Here is a 17,844-nt window from a genome sequence, read left to right as displayed (position 1 = left end):
ACGCTTATGAACGAACAAGTTCACACTGGAAATGAATTGATTCGTGCATATGGACTACATAAATTAGATGCTTCATTGGTAATTAAATGAATCCATAAATTATGACAATAATATAGGTCTCTCTCTCTCTCTCTCTCTCTCTCTCTCTCTCTCTGTCTCTCTGCAGGGCAGGCAATTTAATTTAATTGGCCTTTTCTTGTACACCTACCCATAGAATTGTGTGAATGTGTGAAGGCGGCTCCAAAAGGCATTTGTTATGTTCTTTGAAGTGCCGCACATGGCGGAAATTGTGTGCCGAATTAGAAATGCCAATTAGTCAATGCAATCGAACCCATATAAACACTGCCATTGAGCGTGTATTTGACTGTGTAATTAACCACAGTAGTAGTACTAGTAGAACTTTCTCTCTCTCTCTCTCGCTCTCTCTCATCAGGCGACAACTCTGTACTCTGAGCTTTGCGGTTGCTGTGTAATTGCACTACCTTTGTTTCGCATACTTAAATATTTAATGACTCGATGCATATGTAGCGGACTTAAAGTTTCACTATCATTCCCTCTGTGGTGTAGTTCGTAAACGTTTTATGGCGGCGCACTTTCAACTCTTTGAAACGCATAAACTTTTACTCACTCACATCTTAAAGACTTCATAATGAGCAAGATAAGACTATAAAAGCCTCTTGAGTTGCCTCAGCCTCAGCACTTGACAGTTATCGGCTAAAGGCCCATTTAGTAATTATATACTATATATAGTACGTGTTGGCTTTCGGATGTAGTGCATATCAGTTTCAGTGCTGGACATTAAATTTCCAATGGCAAAATGTCCTTTGGTAGTGCGACCACACCCAGGGCTGGGGAGGCTTGGGCAGGGCTGGGCAGGCTGGCGCTTCCAAAATATTTGTTGTCGGCATATTTCAGCCGAGTGCCAGCCAGCCAGGCAGCCAGGCAGCCAGCATAAAATATCTGCTTATGTCCGTCCATGCGCCCCACACACACACACACACACAGTATATTCACTTAATTATAGATGCGACACGCAAGCCATTCACCCCATTCACTGGACCATTTCAATTGCTGAAAAGGCGTGCCTGAGTGCGTCAAGTATTCGCCCACTGGTGCCCCATCAGGCAGCATGTTTATGCGTGGCCCTAGATCTGCAGTTGGAGCTGGAGCTGAAACTAGAGCTGGAGCTGGAGCTGATGCCTGGACAAGGAGGCCTGGGCCCAGGTTCATTGGGGGCCATTACTTTGCACACAAGGCAGCAATAAACTAACAATTAGACCGAATATAACAAGCAAAACACGCGACACACGCACAGAGCACAGACAGGAGGCAGAGGAGACACCCGAGGCACAGGAGGCACAGAGCACATGCAAATGTCTAAGAACTTGCCAAACATCTTTAAGTTTTCCAGCAAATTTCAGGCATTGCTCGCCTCAAGCTTTTTACTCAAATGATTTTTAATTAATCAATGCTCTTGAAGTGCTTCCATGCGCGTTTGAGCGCATGTGAAAGACTTTTTAATTTGATGCGGTACAAAGAGCTCACAATTTGTTCACCTTTTTCACCTTTTGATATGCTAAACGCATGTTTCGCTCCTGCAATTTGAATCCCTTTCATGTTGTTAGGAGCAAACATTTTATTTGTATTTCATTTTCAACAGTATTAAAAATACACGATTGATGTCAATAAATTGTCTTAGTTTATTTTTATTATTATTTAACAAATGCGTATTTTGCTCTTTTGTTGAGCATTAAACACGAAATTGATATTTTTATACCCTGAACCCATTGAAAATGGGAAATCAGGGTATAATGGTTTTGTGAAAAAGTATGTAACGGGCAGAAGGAGGCGTGGCAGACCCCATAAAGTATATATATTCTTGATCAGCGCGACGAGCTGAGTTGATATAGCCCTGTCCGTCTGTCCGTCCGTCCGTCCGTCCGTCCGTCCGTCCGTCCGTCCGTCCGTCCGTCCGTATGAGTGCGTCGATCTCAGAAGTTTTAAGAGCTAGAGAGCTGAAATTTGGCATGCATACTCGTGTGTACCATACGCAGTACGAGTTTGCTTTATTTTTTCGATAATTCATCCGATAACTTTTTTATCGAGAACAATCGAAAAATCGGAATTGTTTTTTCAGCCTAATTTGAACATTTTTAGACCTGGAGTCTTCAAATTTGCGTTGTATATAAAGTTAATTGATACAAAGATTTTGTAATTTACAGATTTTGGATACCACGCCCCCTTCGCCCCCAATTTGTAAAAAACGCATTTCAAGTACTAGAGACTTGTGCTTTGGAATATACACACATATTCATCATATGATTGCACTCTGAAAGTTTCATTAAAATCTTATGTTTACAAAAGAAATTATTCAACAAATAAATTCTCATAATATTGCCCACACTGCAGCGCAGCCCAAGCGCAGTCGCTGCTTACTGCGCAGTTAGCAGAGCGCAGGCTTATGCGTGCGTGTGGATGCATGTGTATGTATGTGTGCATAAAAATGCAAAATGATTAGAATATCAGCTTAGAGGGTTCAGGGTATCTCCTAGTCGAGCAGTCTCGACTAGAGCCTTCTTACTTGTTTTTTAATGTAAAAATATTTTAGAAAATTTCCTTTGGAGAAGAAAATAAAACGGGCTTTGTTGATGGCATTTCAGACATTAGGTAGAGTTTATAAAATATTCATATTTTATATAGATTTATTTATTTAAATATTTGCGGATTTTCTTCACTTCACTTCAAAAAAAAATAATAATGATATTAAAATAATATAAATTTAAAAAAATTTAAAACTATACTAATGAAAATAATATTATTTACATAAACAATAATATGTAAAACGACTTGACAAAATAAATAAATTATATATAATATATAGTATTAAAACAAATCACAATATTCGTTAAGAGAAATAGAAATATATTTAAAAAAAAAAAATTTTATAGTTTTTTATGTACACATAAAACTTAAAAAATAAATATATATAAAATACCTTGAAAACAATTAAATTATATAATAATAATCTTATTTAATAGACATAAATTAATCAAATTTTTAAATAATGTAAAGTAAATAAATATGCATAGCTAAATTAACTATGAATATTATATTGGTAGATATTGGCAAGAAAATATATTATTATATAAATATCATATATGTATGTAGATAAATTGGCCATCAAACAAATATTAACTATAAATATTATATTATACAACTATATATTGAATTAAATGGAATTGAATTTTTTCATTATAGTTTTTGTTCTGCATTTAAATTATATTTATTGGCCTATTATTACTGTTTAATTTCTATGCTGCATATTACTGTTTGAGTAAATGCAGTTTATCTATTTAAAAATACATTGACACTTATTCTTAAATTTCAATATATGCAATAGAAAACTAAAAAATAAAATAAAATAAAAACATTGACTAAAACACTAATTGGAAACTTCATTTTTAAGAAGTTAGAACCGAACAAAATTCTAAAATAAAACCAATGTTTTTATTATACAGCAGCCACAAAAATCTATTGGCATGTTTAGGCCCAGGGTGAAATGATTCGAAATTTTAGTTTCGAATAACAAAGGAAAAAAACAAATGGAAATTCAGGCTAATTGTACTCCATTTGGGACTTTATGAAAAATGGCAAAAGAAAACAGAAAACAGAAACCCAGCTGCATTCCAAACATGACCACAGCATTTCTTCAATTTATGTTTGCTGCAATAACTCAGAATTTTGCGGTTGAGCCGTGTGCACGAACCGCACAAAAACAGCAATCAAAGCTTAGACAAAGACAAAGCGGACAAAATGATAAAAAAAAAAATATAAAATAAAATAAAATAAAATAGAAAGGGTAATTGTAATAGCAACCTGTACAAACACGCTGACAAAAGTTGTTAACCGCAGTATGAACAAAGTTGAAATTGCAGCGCGTAGGAGCAACAGTAGTAGCAGTAGCAGCAGGAGTAGCAGGAGCATAAAGAAGAGGAGGAGCAGCAAATATATAATTCATAAAGAGCGTAAAACAAATGCGGAGAATCGCTTGGAAAATTGTTGTGTTACCCATGGCATAAAGCACTTGCACTTACCATTCACATCACACACTCAGCCGTCCTCTCTGTCCGCGTGTGTGTGTGTCCGCGACTGCAATCCGTTCGAGACAGAGAGTGAGAGAGAGAGAGGCAGAAGGAGAGGCGGAAAAAAAGAACAATTCACAGCAGTTCAGTTATGTTGCGGCAAGTTCACTTCTGCTTCCGCGACGCGCACGAGACCGTTACGTTGCGTTAACTAAATTCTGTTGTCAAAATGTGGAAAATGTTGCGAATATTCTGACAGCAGTTGCAACTAAGAGTCCAACTGCTTAGCTGTCTGAGTGCGGACCGAGCCGGGCCGGGCCGTGCTGGCTGCCGTGCCACAACCAAAAGTTTGGAGTTTGCAGTTGCGGCAACGTGTTACGGCAACTGCCGCAGATTCCGGCCGAGTTGCGAGCGCACTTAACTTTCACGGCTAACTTTATGGCACACTTAAACAACACTGCGAGTGCAAACTTTTCGATCGCTGCAATTCTTATTATTTACTCAGCAGGTCACAACTTGAAAGGGCGATAGTATTTCTTATTGTGTATTTCGTATTTTGTATTTCGTATTTCGTATTTTCGTATTTTGCAGCATGCCAAAGTAAAGCTGATGGCTAATGCATAATTCAAATGCTATGACACGTCGTGGCTGCTGTAAGTCTCAAAGTGACTCTGCTACGCTGGTCCGGAATTTATCTGCTGCCGTTGTTGCAACCGCTCCGTCTTAGGAATCACCGCAAACTGTTTGGCCGTGCCCAAGTCCCGGGATCAGGACCAGTTCTTCTGCCCGGATGCCGCATCTCGTGCCGCCAAAGAAGCAAAAACATCGCACGACTTTATGAATGGCGCGATGTTTCTTGCCAACGCTGGGCACAGAGTGGAATCGGAACAGGTTTGACGCATGCGCCGTAGCCGTATGCAAGATTTATGACAGTTCCGGAGGCCGCACGAAGCGCAACGAGCAGCGAGCAGCGGAGCAGCGGAGCAGCGGAGCACGTGGCGCCACCAACAAGTGTGATAAGCGTGAAAACACGCGCTGATAACGCCCGCACGCAAATTTGGCTTCTTGTCTAAGGTCAGGGACGCCGACGCCAGCATTTAGTCAGTGCGCATTGTGGTGTGCGATATTTGCTAAATGGCACTGTAGATGTGAGCCAAGGCGGAGTATTCCTGCTGATGCTGATGCTCAATATATTGTAGTAGAAATGTGATATGTAAATAGTTTATAATCTATTAATCTATTGTAGTAGAAATGTGATATGCAAATAGTTTATAATCTATTAATCTATTGTAGTAAAAATGTGATATGCAAATAGTTTAAATTCTAGTAATCTTTTGAAGAAATGTGATATGTATATAGTTTATTATCTATTAATCTATTGTAGAAATGTGACATGTATATAGTTTATAGATAGATTAGTAGATTATTAATCTATTGTAGTATAAATGTGATATGTATATAGTTTATAATCAGCTCAATGGCGTTGATAGTTAAACTAATTGTAATTAATAAACTATGATTATTTTATTTTTTATTTTTTTAATATATATAATTCTTATAATATGTAGAGTAATCCAATAATTAATAAACTATGATTATTTAATTTTTTTTTTTTTTTTTTTTAATTATATAATTCTTATAACAGGTAGAGTAGTTCAATAATGGAAATATATTTATTTAAAAATTTTATTTATTTTAAAATGAGCAAATGTGTGTGCTATAATTTAGATATACGATATAATAGCGCACACAGAAACTCTGAAAATGAAAATATTTATAAATATAAAAAAATAATATTTATATATATAAAAAAAAGCTATTCCAAAACAGTTTTTATTTAAGAAGTTGCAGTCAAAATGTACTTTAAATTAAATTAATAAATAAAATGTGAATGCTGCAGCTACTATTTAAACACAAAGGCCAAACCATATCTCAAACCAATCAATGTCTCAGTTCAATTTCCCTTGCCATTGTTTTATTTTGTCACCCATGCATTACCCACTCCTCGGACTTTTCCAATTTTTTTCTTTCTCAATAATTCTCAGTCAGAGCTATTATTTTGCCAGCTTGTTTGCTCAATGAGATTGAGGGATAGTACGTTATAAATAATTAAAATAGAGCTTTAATTATTTCATTAATCTTCCGAAATGTATGTGTGGTTATTAGAGCGACGCCAACTGTGAGCTGATGAGGGTTAATCAGTTCGACCACAAAACAGTTGTATTCTAGAGACAACAGTAACAACAACAACAACAACAACAGCAGCAGAGGCATCAGCAGCAGCAGCAGCAGCAGCGTTAAATTGCAAAAGCAAACAGCTCAAAATCACGCACTGCCAACCCATCACAGCATCAATTTGCTGCGTGAGACATGAGCAGACATTTCTGGTTGGGGCTTGTGTGAAGTGTGCGGGTGTGTGTGTGTGTGTGTTTGCGTGTTGGTGTTTATAATTATAATGCGCTTTATCAACTGTCAATATGGTACGACTTTTGCTGCGCACGACAAAGCAAATTATCGAATAGCCAGCAGCTGCCAAGCGAAACTGAAACCAAGACCGAAACCAATACCAGAAACCACCGAGAGTCCATTAATTCCATTAGAATCAACTGCAGCCTGCATAGCATGGGGTCCTTAAAGTCGTGTCCTTTAAAATCTACTCCTAATTTGCATTCTCCCATTTCTTGGCCAATTACAGAATTCGCCTTGTCATACTCTCTCTCTCTCTCTCTCTCTTTCTCTCTCTCTGTGGCTTCATTTCAGCAAAAGTATTTTCCATTTTTTGCTGCTTCTTCTTGTCTATTTTTTATGTTGCTAAAATTGCCTTTGTTGTTGCTGGGCGTAATTTGATGTTAATGTATGCATGCAGTGCTGCTGCCCTCCTCCAATTGCGTCTGGCTCGTGGGGAGGCGTGCATAAATTAGTGGGGCGAACACAGCTCAGTACAGTTATAACAATAAAACGCAAAGCTGCCAACAAACTGAGCTACTTTTGTTTAGCTCTGTTCATTAAAAAGCTGTTGCCAAAATATAACTTTAAGCTCTGAACACGGATTTGTTTGGAGTAGAGTTAATATTTACTCTATAATTGGTATATAGAAATTTGCATTTAAGCAGAGTTTTGGCTTCACATATTTAATTATTGATTAGATAAATGTTTCATGGAGTCATTTAAATATTATCAATATATATTATATTAGATTCAAATGAACATACACAATGTACACTGGCCAACAAAAATTCGACAATAAATTCTCGCAGTGTTAGTGTTATGATTAGGTAAATAAAATTATCAAGGTCAGCAAATAATATCATGCTGATAAATAATATTGGCTTAGAGTCTTGGGCAGAGAAACTAAAACATTTTACATAATTTTTTAAATATTTTTTAAAACCATGTGAAACAAGTAAGAAAACTCTAGTCGAGAGTGCTCGACTAGATACTACCCTGAACCCAACAAATAAAAATGCCCATTTAGTATGGCTGAAATTTCAATTTCGATGTATTTAAAAATCTAAATAAAATACCAAACTCATTTAATAAATTATAAAAATATTTTAAACCAATAAAAAGCATCGTATGAGTGTGCACACATACATTCAAACTTCTTCTAGAAACATTCGTTGAATCACATCAGCTGTTAGTTTCGTTTAGTTTTGGTAGATGGCGCAGCAGCAGTGAATGTATTTGAGTTTTGCCAGCGCCACTAGCAGGAGTGAGGTGGCCTAGTGTGTTAGCTGCATGACGCTCGATCGAGAAGTCGTGGTTCGAATCCCGATCGATGCAACTATAGTGGCACCTGATTTGAACTTGAATGTTTTTACTCGATAAAAACATAACGGGATGATTTATCGAATTATAAAAGCAAACTCGACGTCCGCGCTGTATATACGGTCATTTAAAAAAAAATCAAGTCTCTAGCTCTTATATCTTCGGAAATCGACGCGTTCAAACATACGGACAGACGGACAGACGGACAGACGGACGGACGGACAGACGGACAGACGGACAGACAGACAGACGGACAGGGCCAAATCGACTCAGCTCGTCGCCCTGATCAAGAATATATATACTTTGTGGGGTCTGCCACGCCTCCTTCTGCCTGTTACATACATTTCAACAAAACCATTATACCCTGATTTCCCATTTTCAATGGGTTCAGGGTATAAAAATATAAAAGAAATATATTTAAAAAAAATATTTTAATATAAATTTAAAATCATATTTAATTAAAAATTAAATACACTATATATGCATTTTTTTATATCAACTATAATAATACTAATAATGTAATTAAGATTAAAAAATATAAAAACAACATAAACTAGCTGGTTTTATTTATTTATTTATTATTTATTTTATTATTATTATTTTTTTTAAGAATTAGAATTTCATTGTTAAACGATAGTCAGTCCCTAGCTAATCAATGTGAGCCCAAATAGCGTTAGCGGACGCACTATATATCGGCCTAGTAGATTAGCTAAATTAGAATAAAAAAAAAAATAGATAAAAAGCGAATGGAAACAAACAAAATCAGCTGATATTAAAAACAAAAACAAAATATTTAAATTCCAAGGAAACAAAAATTGCATTGGCTAATCTCTTTAATATGCTTGAGCTGATCAGCTTGGTAGCTAAAAAATAAAAGTCACAATGAGTTATATAATATGCGTTGATATGATATGAGGCGGATCGAGCATATATAAAGGCAGTAGCCGTAGGAGAATTCCAATAACCAATTCGCTTTAAGGCAGACGCGATGGCAACCAAAGCAATATTCCCAACGTTCTACGATGCGGAGACCAAGATCTGGAGTGGCCTCAAAAAGCGTCCGCACTACGATCCCGACTGCTCAGCGGGTGAAGTGTTCTTCTGTGCCCTCAGGAATTATCCTAACCTAGTGATTCAGGTAAATGGCAGACTTCGTCTATTCGATAGGAGCTCAGCTGAAGCTCGCTGATCTTTATAGATCAACGATGTGGACGGCTCCACGGTGACCAGTGGACAAATACGCCAATGGGGCATTCGGCTGGCGCTGTACCTGCAGCGAGAGCAGCTGACGCAGGAGGATGTCGTCGGCATCATTGCCCACTCCAGCAAATACATCGATCCACTTATCTTGGCCTGCTTACTGCAAGCGACACCGTTCCACGCCGTGAATGCGACACGCGATACCGAGACAGTGACCCATCTCTTTGCCGTGACCAAGCCAAAGATCATGTTCTGCGATGCCGCCGACTACGAGCGCATCAACCAAGTCACCAAGGCGTTTGCGCCCAAAATTATCACACTTACGGGTCGAGTGCCCGGTGTGCCCCACATTGAGGATCTGCTGCTGCAGCCCGTGCCCGGGGAGGCAACCTACCAGTGAGTCTGGCCATCCTCTTGCCCATTAAAGTAATCCTTCATCGGATTCTCCATTCTCTATTCTCTAGACCCGCTACCTTGAAGAGGGATGGCAATCAGACGGCCATCATTTTGTGCTCGTCGGGCACCGCTGGCTTGCCCAAGGCTGTGGCCATTTCCCATTATCACATACTCCAGATATCACCGTAAGCTAAACCAGACCCGAGTGCTCTATCAATCAGTTCTAATTATATGAATCTTCCCTCTCTCTCTCTCTTTCTCGCTCTCACGCAACAGCTTCTGCAATAGCTCAGACACCATATTGACCCACGCGACTGTCGACTGGGCAACGGGCTTCATTGCCATTGCCATTAGCCTGCTTTATGGCTCATCCCGTGTACTATTCGAGGGGGCCTACAATGCTGAGCGGTTCGTGCAGCTCATCCAGAAGTATAAGGTCACCACGCTGGCCATGGCGCCCTGGCAGGCCTATGAGCTATTCACCCACCCGCTGGCCACAGAGGAGTCCTTGGCCACCATCAAGATGTCCTTCATCACTGGCGGCTGGGTGGCGCTGCCCGTGCTGCAGCGGGCGCAGAGGCTCACAAGGGGCTGCGTTATGTTCTCCTACGGCACCACGGAGACAGGCGCCATAACGGTGAATATTGATCACACACTCGACAATTCAGTGGGTCGCGTCTGTCCGGGCCTGCGCATCAAGATTGTCGACGAGGAGGGCAACAGTCTGGGCCACAACCAGGTCGGCGAAATACTGATCGACATTGGCTCCAAGTGGGGCGGCTATCTGTGCAATCCCGAGGAGACGGCCACCACCCTGAGGGATGGCTGGTTCCATCTCGGCGACATGGGCTACTTCGACAATGACAACAATCTCTACATTGTCGATCGCAAGAAGGATCTGCTCAAGTACAAGTCGAAGCACTATTGGCCCACAGAACTGGAACAGATCATCGCCGAGCTGCCCGACGTGCAGCATGTGTGCGTGGTCGGAGTCCGTGATCCCAAAAACGGCGACTCCGCCGGCGCACTGGTCATCAAAAAGCCCGGCTCTCCGCTCACCCAGCAGCAGATCATTGAGCATGTGGCGAAGCGCGTTGTCGTTGACTACAAGCAGCTCAATTCCGGCGTACAGTTCGTGGACAGTTTACCAAATAATAACAATGGAAAGGTGCTGCGCAGCCTGGCCCGGGAACAGTTCGAGGCGCTCATGAAGTAACGGACTTTATGGATTCGCTTAATATAAAATAATAGATAAGATAAGAATCGTATATGTTTATATATGTATTATTAAACAAAAATCAAAATGTTTTTATAGTTAATTGACAAAGAAATGAATAGAGTTTATTAATAAATATTTTTAATATAAACTAATTAATTCTTAATGTTTTCAATACGAATTCACATATAAGTATTATAAGAATCTGTATTTAGTCAATCATAGTTAACTTCAACGAATAATCAAATTGAATTAAGCTGATTTCATTAGTTGCGTTCGATATTGCTAGTTCACGGTAGACGCTGTGACCTAGTAATAAAATGTTATTATATTATCAATGACAGCTTACATAATAATTCAATTATGATATCGCGTTCACCTGGTGAGCGGATGCACCTGTCCACTCGGTTCATAACAATGATATCAAGAAACAGCGATCAAAGGTCGCACGCGTTGATATTGCCATGATTATATTATATATTTAGAACTTGAAATAAACTTGAAGATAAACTTAATATATATACATATTATATATATATCCGCGTGAACGCCATGGACACAAACAAAATATAAACGGTTCGACTAGCCCTATGGCCATCAAAATTATAGATTATATATTCTTAGTTAACTTGAAGAGTTCCCACACTTTGCCGGAATTTATAATAAAATTCTTAATAATTAAAATCAAATGATAAGATAAACAAAAATTTTATATAATTGATTGTAATTTTTTAGCTCCTGAATTATGATAATGACTCGTAATTTGTAATCTATAGCAAAAAAAAAAAGGTGTAAATTTATTGCTTGATTAATGCGATGAGTATATTTAAATGAAATTATTTATATGCAATGAAAAAATTGAAAAATATATATTTTAATTTAATTAAATAAAGTCAGAAGCTTTGATAAAACTGATACAAATATTAAAAGAAAATACAGAAATTATCAAAAGCTGTCACAGAAATTATATCAATTAAATTAAAAATAATAAATTTATAAATATGTGCAAAATAAATTAATAAGGAGAACTTTAAAGCAGATAAAATATAAATATAAACAATCAATTTTGAAATTTAAATATTATAAAATGAAATATTACATTATAAATTTTAATATGAGCAATAAAGGGTTTCTTAAATATATTTTCTATATTTAAATAACAACTTCAAAACTTTCCAATAGAATAAAAATTATAATTAATCCAAGTATAAACCAGAAAATCTTTCTTACTTAAGTAAAAGACAATCGGGTGGCAACCTAATCGAAAGACGTTTCCCATATTCGATCTGTCGAAGAAGTAGAATTTATAGCCGAAAAGCGTGTGAAAATAAATAAAATAAACACGAGAAAAGTAAGCGAAAGACGGCCATCAATCAATCAAATGCCAAATGGAGCGATTCAAAAATCTTGAGCACGTTGAGCAGACAGCTCAGATCTGGTTCTAGCTCTGGCTCAGCCGCTGGCCAGATACTTGAATGGAAGTCACCTGAGCGCTGATTGCAAAATGTCAAATCGTGGCAGGGGCTAGGCGAGGGTGGGTGTGTAGTGGGGGAGACAAGCCGAAAGGCGACTCAAATGGCACGTGCACATTCAAAATGCCAATCAAAGTCAGAGGGCCTGGTTACCTTTGAAGTTGATGGCTTGACAGGAGCATTGTTAAAGCTGATAATTCGTGTGCCCTCTCTCTCTGTGTATTTGCGTGTGTGTGTGTGTTTGTGTGTGTGGAGCATCAATTGCAGGCGCCTAAAACTATGCAGCAAATTGCAACGCCAACCCAAGGCACTTCAACAATTCCAAACTGGGAGGGAGGAAAATGGAGGATAACGGAAGGCGAAAGGCTGAAGGATGTTCGGCGTGTGGGCGTGGGCGTGGTAAGTGGCAAAGTCAGCCAGCCATCCAGCCAGCCGGGATGTGCTTATGTTTATGCGCGTTTATTTACGGCTTGAAATTTGAATAATTTACGATGCCGTTGGCTGCGAAAAATGCAGTCCACAGCAGACAATGCATAAGAGTGTGTATGTGTGTGTGTGTGTGTGTGTGTGTGTAGAAGAAAAACAGCGAAGGGGACATCGTTGCGTTGGTATAGCTACAGCTACAGCTACAGTTACAGCAGCTGAAGCCATGAGAACATGGCACAGGACATGGAACATTGAATCTGTTTTTCGAAGCCACAGCAATTGGTGCCGGCCATTGTAGTTGCGTGGGCGTGCAGGGCTGGCTTAGAGCGGGGGTGTGGTCGATGGCCAGAGAAAGGCGCGCGCGCGCTTGAATGAAGCGTAAAAACAACAACAACAACAACAACAAGCAGCAGCTACAACAACAACAACAACAACAACGACGACGACAGAGACAGAGAGTTACAACTGCTGCGAACAGATTGTGGACAACAACAACAAGCGGCGGAAATGGCAAATGGCAACGAAACATAAACGGAAACACAAAATGCCGCCATGAAACGGAAGTTAAATTATTGCAATTGTGTTGGCAGCGCTTTTCATAACTGTAAAGTGCTGCGCCCCGTGCCACGTTGTCCTCAATTGTTGTTGTTTACAATTAAAACAGCTGCAACGCCTGCCGCCTCACACTCAATCGTAAACAGCGCCATCTATTGATCGGTAGCGCAGTTACTCAATGAAGTGAATGCGGAATTTGAATTGAACTCTTTTGCTATTGATATTGTTAATGCTTATGACGACTGTTGGCATTCACTGAACATCTATTGATTAATAAATAATTGATATTAATATTTTATATATGCCAATATCGAATATCCACTAGAAGAAACTTCTAGCTGTGATTCATAACTGAAGAGTGAATCGTCAACAGTTAGTTAACTACTTTTCTATTACAAGCAATCAGCAGATACAAAAACAAAGCCATTTCACTTATGCCAGACAACATTTAATCATCCATCAACTTGCTTCGTGGTCCTCCATCACATATCTTCCACATATCTAATTATCCCCGCGGCTCTTCCCGAAATACAAGAAGAAAAAACCATTTAGCGACGCACATAAAGAAATGTTTACATGCAATTACCGTTTTAGTGTCGCGCTGTCAACTCGAATAGCATTTGGAATTGTTTATTACTCGCCCAGGGCTCAAAGAAGAGAAGCTGAGAGAGAGAGAGAGCAGAGCAGACCAGAGGCAGACAGAGAGAGAGAGAGAGCAGTGAGTCTGTCGGTCGCATTCTTAATTACAGTGCCTGCAATTTATCATCGGCAAGCAATTTCCACAGGAAGCTAGAGAGCTAAAAATGCTGCCGGCTGCTTATGCTCCACGTGTTTACAGTCAGCGACTGCCGTGTGCTCGGGGCCAGACATTAAACAGAACCCGAATGAGTTAAGGCGAACTACAGATACGAAACTACGCCACTAAAGCAACTACTAAGTGCTTGCTAATTGAATACTTCTATGTGTGTGTGCGTGTGTGCCAGCAAACATTCTCTAATTACAATTTTCATAAACAGCCAGCTGACCATTCGAATTAAAAAGTTTGCCAGGTCGGACGAGCAGAAAACTGCAAATTATTTAATGAAAACTTGCGAATGGTAAAAGAAAATTTCAAAAAATATTAAATATCAATTTGCAACATATGTGGGGTTAATTATGTCAAATTTTTTTCTTAATAATTACAAATAATTATAAATATCTTAATGGCATATGTCTCATGTGTTATACTTTGCTATGGGAACATTTTCGGGAAGTTCTATGCTGGCAAGGCAAGTTTGATAGATTTTAATTCAATATGTGCCTAGGCATATCAAGTTTACAGTAGAATCCGGCTATAACGACTCCGCTTATAGCGTCTGTACGGTTATTGCGATGAAAATTCTGGTCCCCAGACAAACTTATAGCGTCTTATGGTATTAACGACAGTCCCTTCAGCGTCGCTATAGCCGGGCTCTACTGTATTCTTATTTCACACCAAAAGTCCGTTTCAATATTGAGCTGGGATTCAAAAGAGTTATACAAATCATTTCAGTTCATAAACCTGTCTAATAAAGTATTTAAGCTGAAATGTATTCCCTCTTCTCGCTCTCTTCACACTCTTTCGATACTTAAAAATATTATTTATGGGAAATATTGTACATATATAGGCCATATAGTCCAACATCAAAGCAGATTAACAAATATTTGGCAACAACAATTACATAATTTAGCAGACATTAAAGTGCTTGGCCTAGAACTAAAGGCCGTTCTAATACGTTAGTAATTAGCCGGCATTAAATTGAGTTGGCCATAAAAGCTGCAATTCACACGACTATCGCATCGCAGTCGTATATTTATATAGCCGCATGCGCTGGCGAAATCGGACAGATTTATGGCAGTGGCATTAAGCGTCAGGGGCAGCAGCAGCAGCAGCAGCAGCAGCTGCAAGTGCAGCCATTTCCGTTTCCTTCTGGTTGCACTTGGCATTGTGATGGAGGGACGGCGGAATGTGGGGGCGGGGCTCTTAATTAAGAGCTCCATTTGGGCTGCACGTGGCTGGCTTTGGCTATGGCAATGGCAGGAGCAATAAAAACACATGTGTGGACAGTGTTACCTATTTGCAAGTATTGTGCGGGGCAGGGTAGGGGGCGTGACTGGGGCTGTTGCTGTTACCCATCCAATTTTTAGTGCCATTTAAGCCATTTGCACATTTTCGTTTATGGCCTTTGCCATTTCGCTGCTGTCTTCCTGTCAACACATCCTGTTGCTGCTGTTGCTGCTGCTGCTACTGCTGTTGGCGCGGGCGTGCCTATTAGTCCTTGCCTCGAGACTCGAGCAGTTGATGCTCTTTTGTTAGCTCCAAATTGGAATGTCATAAAAGTGTGTTTGCTTATTTAAAAAATCGTAAAAGAGAGAATTGCACAGAAAATGAGAGCCTGACTCATGACAGCAACGAAATTTCAAGGCACAGCAGGTCAACAGTTGTTTGCTGTTGTTGTTGTTGCTACTGTTGTTTGCTGTAGTTGTTGTTGTTGTTGCTGTTGCTGCTACTGCTGCTGTGCTTCTGCTGGGCATTGTCTTGCCATTTACGACTCTTTCCATCTTTTGGCACCCTTTCGCATTGCTGCTATCTGTGCATGTGTATGTGTGTGTGTTGGCGCTTACTTCCGCTTCCGCTTGCATGCCTCGCATTGTTTCCTTTCGATTGTAGTTTTTTATTACCCTGACGCACATGTGTCTTCAATTTTGTTGCGTGATTCACATTTTGCCCTTTGACTTGTAATGGATTTTTATTAAAAACTAGTTAACCCCATTGCCAGATACAGCAAAGCTCCGTTGGTCCAAGCACAACGAATGTAACGTAGTCTAGCATAACAAGCGATAGAAAAAAAGAGAAATATTTGCTTAGAGCTGCCAGCCATAGCACACAGCAGTCGAGTGTACTGGAAATTTATTACATTTGGCTAGAAACGAAGTCCGCCTACGCAAAGGCTTCAGCTGCAAATTTCTTGATGCTATTTACCATTAATTGAACTATGAAATCACTGGACTAGTCTGGCCTGGGATCAATACAAAAAATTACAGTTATTGAATGTTTAGGCTTAATAAATAAATGTTTCGAGCAGATTCTCTATTGAAACATATTTCTAAATTAAGTGTGGAAAAATCTTTAAATATAAAAATGTGTTGAAATGTTAATAAGTAGTAAAATTTTATTTATAATATATATATTATTAAAACTATTTTTCTTTTTTTTAAATATATATATTTTTAATTTATCATCGTTATAAAAATCTTCAGTTTTATCAATTTAAGTATAGAATTTTCCAGTTTTAAATATCCTCAACATTTCAATGCTCACTAACCTTTCACATAGATTTCTTTCGATTGTCTTATTCAAACGGCACGTAGCAGTGTATCAATTGATGGGGGTTGCCCCATGTAATAAGGGCCAGGCTTCCTTTTCATCATTTAGTTCAATGAATACACTTTTTGATGTGCCGTATTTTTTGTTTGTTTTGGCAGGCGACCTTTTGACCCTTTATTGGTTCTTCACTTTTTTCTGTTTGAAATGAGCATTTACCTCTGTTAGCTGAAAGTTTGTTTGTTTCCTGTCAATGCAAACGCAACGAACTGCGAATATGAAGCGTAAATTGAGTTTCTTATGGCCATCGTGGGGCGTCGCTTTAAGCTGAACGTGAACACCTTTAATAACGGTATTACTGTAATGAATTTACGCTACATTCACGCTCATTAACCCATTACTCTGTCGTTGAATCGCAACAGATTTGACCTTGACTCGGGCGCTTAGACGCTGGAAATTAAAACGGCAATTGATGCTACGAGTCGTCGAGCGTTGAAGGTAATTTGATTTAATCACTGGCGCGTAGGCAGCGGCAACGAGTGACGGGCAATGAATTATTCATTTGATTTAGTCAAAGGACAGCACCGTGGCTCTCTGGCTACAGACAGCCGCCAGGCATCCACTCTGAATGCTGCTGTCAGTTTTATTAATATGAAAGCGGTTTAAAGTCAATTGTACGGCCTGACTACTAAATGAGTCAATAAGCGTTGGGCATAAATTCAAATACCAAATCGTTTCAACGCCTATGGAAACAATTCATTAAATATGCTACATTTATTAATATAATTTATTTATTATTGTTTTCATCGACCAATCGTTAATCAGAGCTTTGCTCCGCTAATTCCTTATCTGCATACATCGCAAAACATATTTTCTTATCGGATGATATAAATATAACCTCGGTATAGGAGATATGACAAATCGTCAGCGTTTATTTATAAATATCCTCTTATCAGACTTTGATTTCGCATTCTTCTCTATCTCATATTATCTGTCGAAAACAACTTACCTATAAAATTTTGTTTATATATTATAAGTCGGGTTGAGTCACATTGATAGCCTGCCCTTCTGATTCAATAATTTGTTAATTCTTTCGCCATTTTGCATTTTCAGTCTGCTCATTTCTAATGCCGCTCTTCTCCATCACCCACATCATAATACCACTGTGCGAATGGCCCAGCTAGTGATCTCGCTCTTACTCAGCAGCACTCACTACTAAGTTCAGCCACAACTATCTTTGTCTCTCTCTTTCTAGCTGAGCTTAAGCGGAGCCAAGCCAGCGTGAAGCGTGTAGCTACAACGCAAACTCACTCAGCTTACAACTCACAATAGGCACTCAGCTTCTCACTAATACTTATGCAACACGAGGAGCCAATCAGGACAAAG

General features: G+C 38.9%; 2 protein-coding genes across 2 annotated transcripts in view; one reads left to right on the top strand and one right to left on the bottom strand.

The window, feature by feature from the left end:
• Positions 1-4,826, bottom strand: part of LOC6579882 (5-hydroxytryptamine receptor 1A) — an 80,513-nt gene extending 75,687 nt beyond the window's left edge. Inside the window, exon 1 of the mRNA XM_032729842.2 lies at positions 4,095-4,826. The gene's annotated coding sequence lies outside the window, so the exon portion shown is untranslated. The remainder of the gene's footprint in view (positions 1-4,094) is intronic.
• Positions 4,827-8,810: 3,984 nt separating this feature from the next.
• Positions 8,811-10,821, top strand: LOC6579875 (4-coumarate--CoA ligase 1). The gene is made up of 4 exons (XM_002005712.3): positions 8,811-8,988; positions 9,049-9,446; positions 9,515-9,631; positions 9,723-10,821. The coding sequence occupies exons 1-4, from the start codon at positions 8,839-8,841 to the stop codon at positions 10,660-10,662; spliced, it is 1,605 nt and encodes a 534-aa protein (XP_002005748.1). The 5' UTR covers positions 8,811-8,838; the 3' UTR covers positions 10,663-10,821.
• The last annotated feature ends 7,023 nt before the right edge of the window (positions 10,822-17,844 follow it).

This window comes from Drosophila mojavensis, unplaced genomic scaffold (genome assembly GCF_018153725.1).
Source record: "Drosophila mojavensis isolate 15081-1352.22 unplaced genomic scaffold, ASM1815372v1 contig_80, whole genome shotgun sequence".
NCBI lineage: Eukaryota > Metazoa > Arthropoda > Insecta > Diptera > Drosophilidae > Drosophila > Drosophila mojavensis.
The sequence above is the reverse complement of the archived record's forward strand: the minus strand, read 5'-3'. Positions and strand labels throughout refer to the sequence as shown.

Coding starts and splice junctions, on each gene's coding strand:
- LOC6579875 (XM_002005712.3), top strand. CDS start 8,839: ATGGCAACCAAAGCAATATTCCCAACGTTCTACGATGCGGAGACCAAG. Junction 8,989..9,048: donor ATCCTAACCTAGTGATTCAG/GTAAATGGCAGA, acceptor TGATCTTTATAG/ATCAACGATGTGGACGGCTC. Junction 9,632..9,722: donor CACATACTCCAGATATCACC/GTAAGCTAAACC, acceptor CTCACGCAACAG/CTTCTGCAATAGCTCAGACA.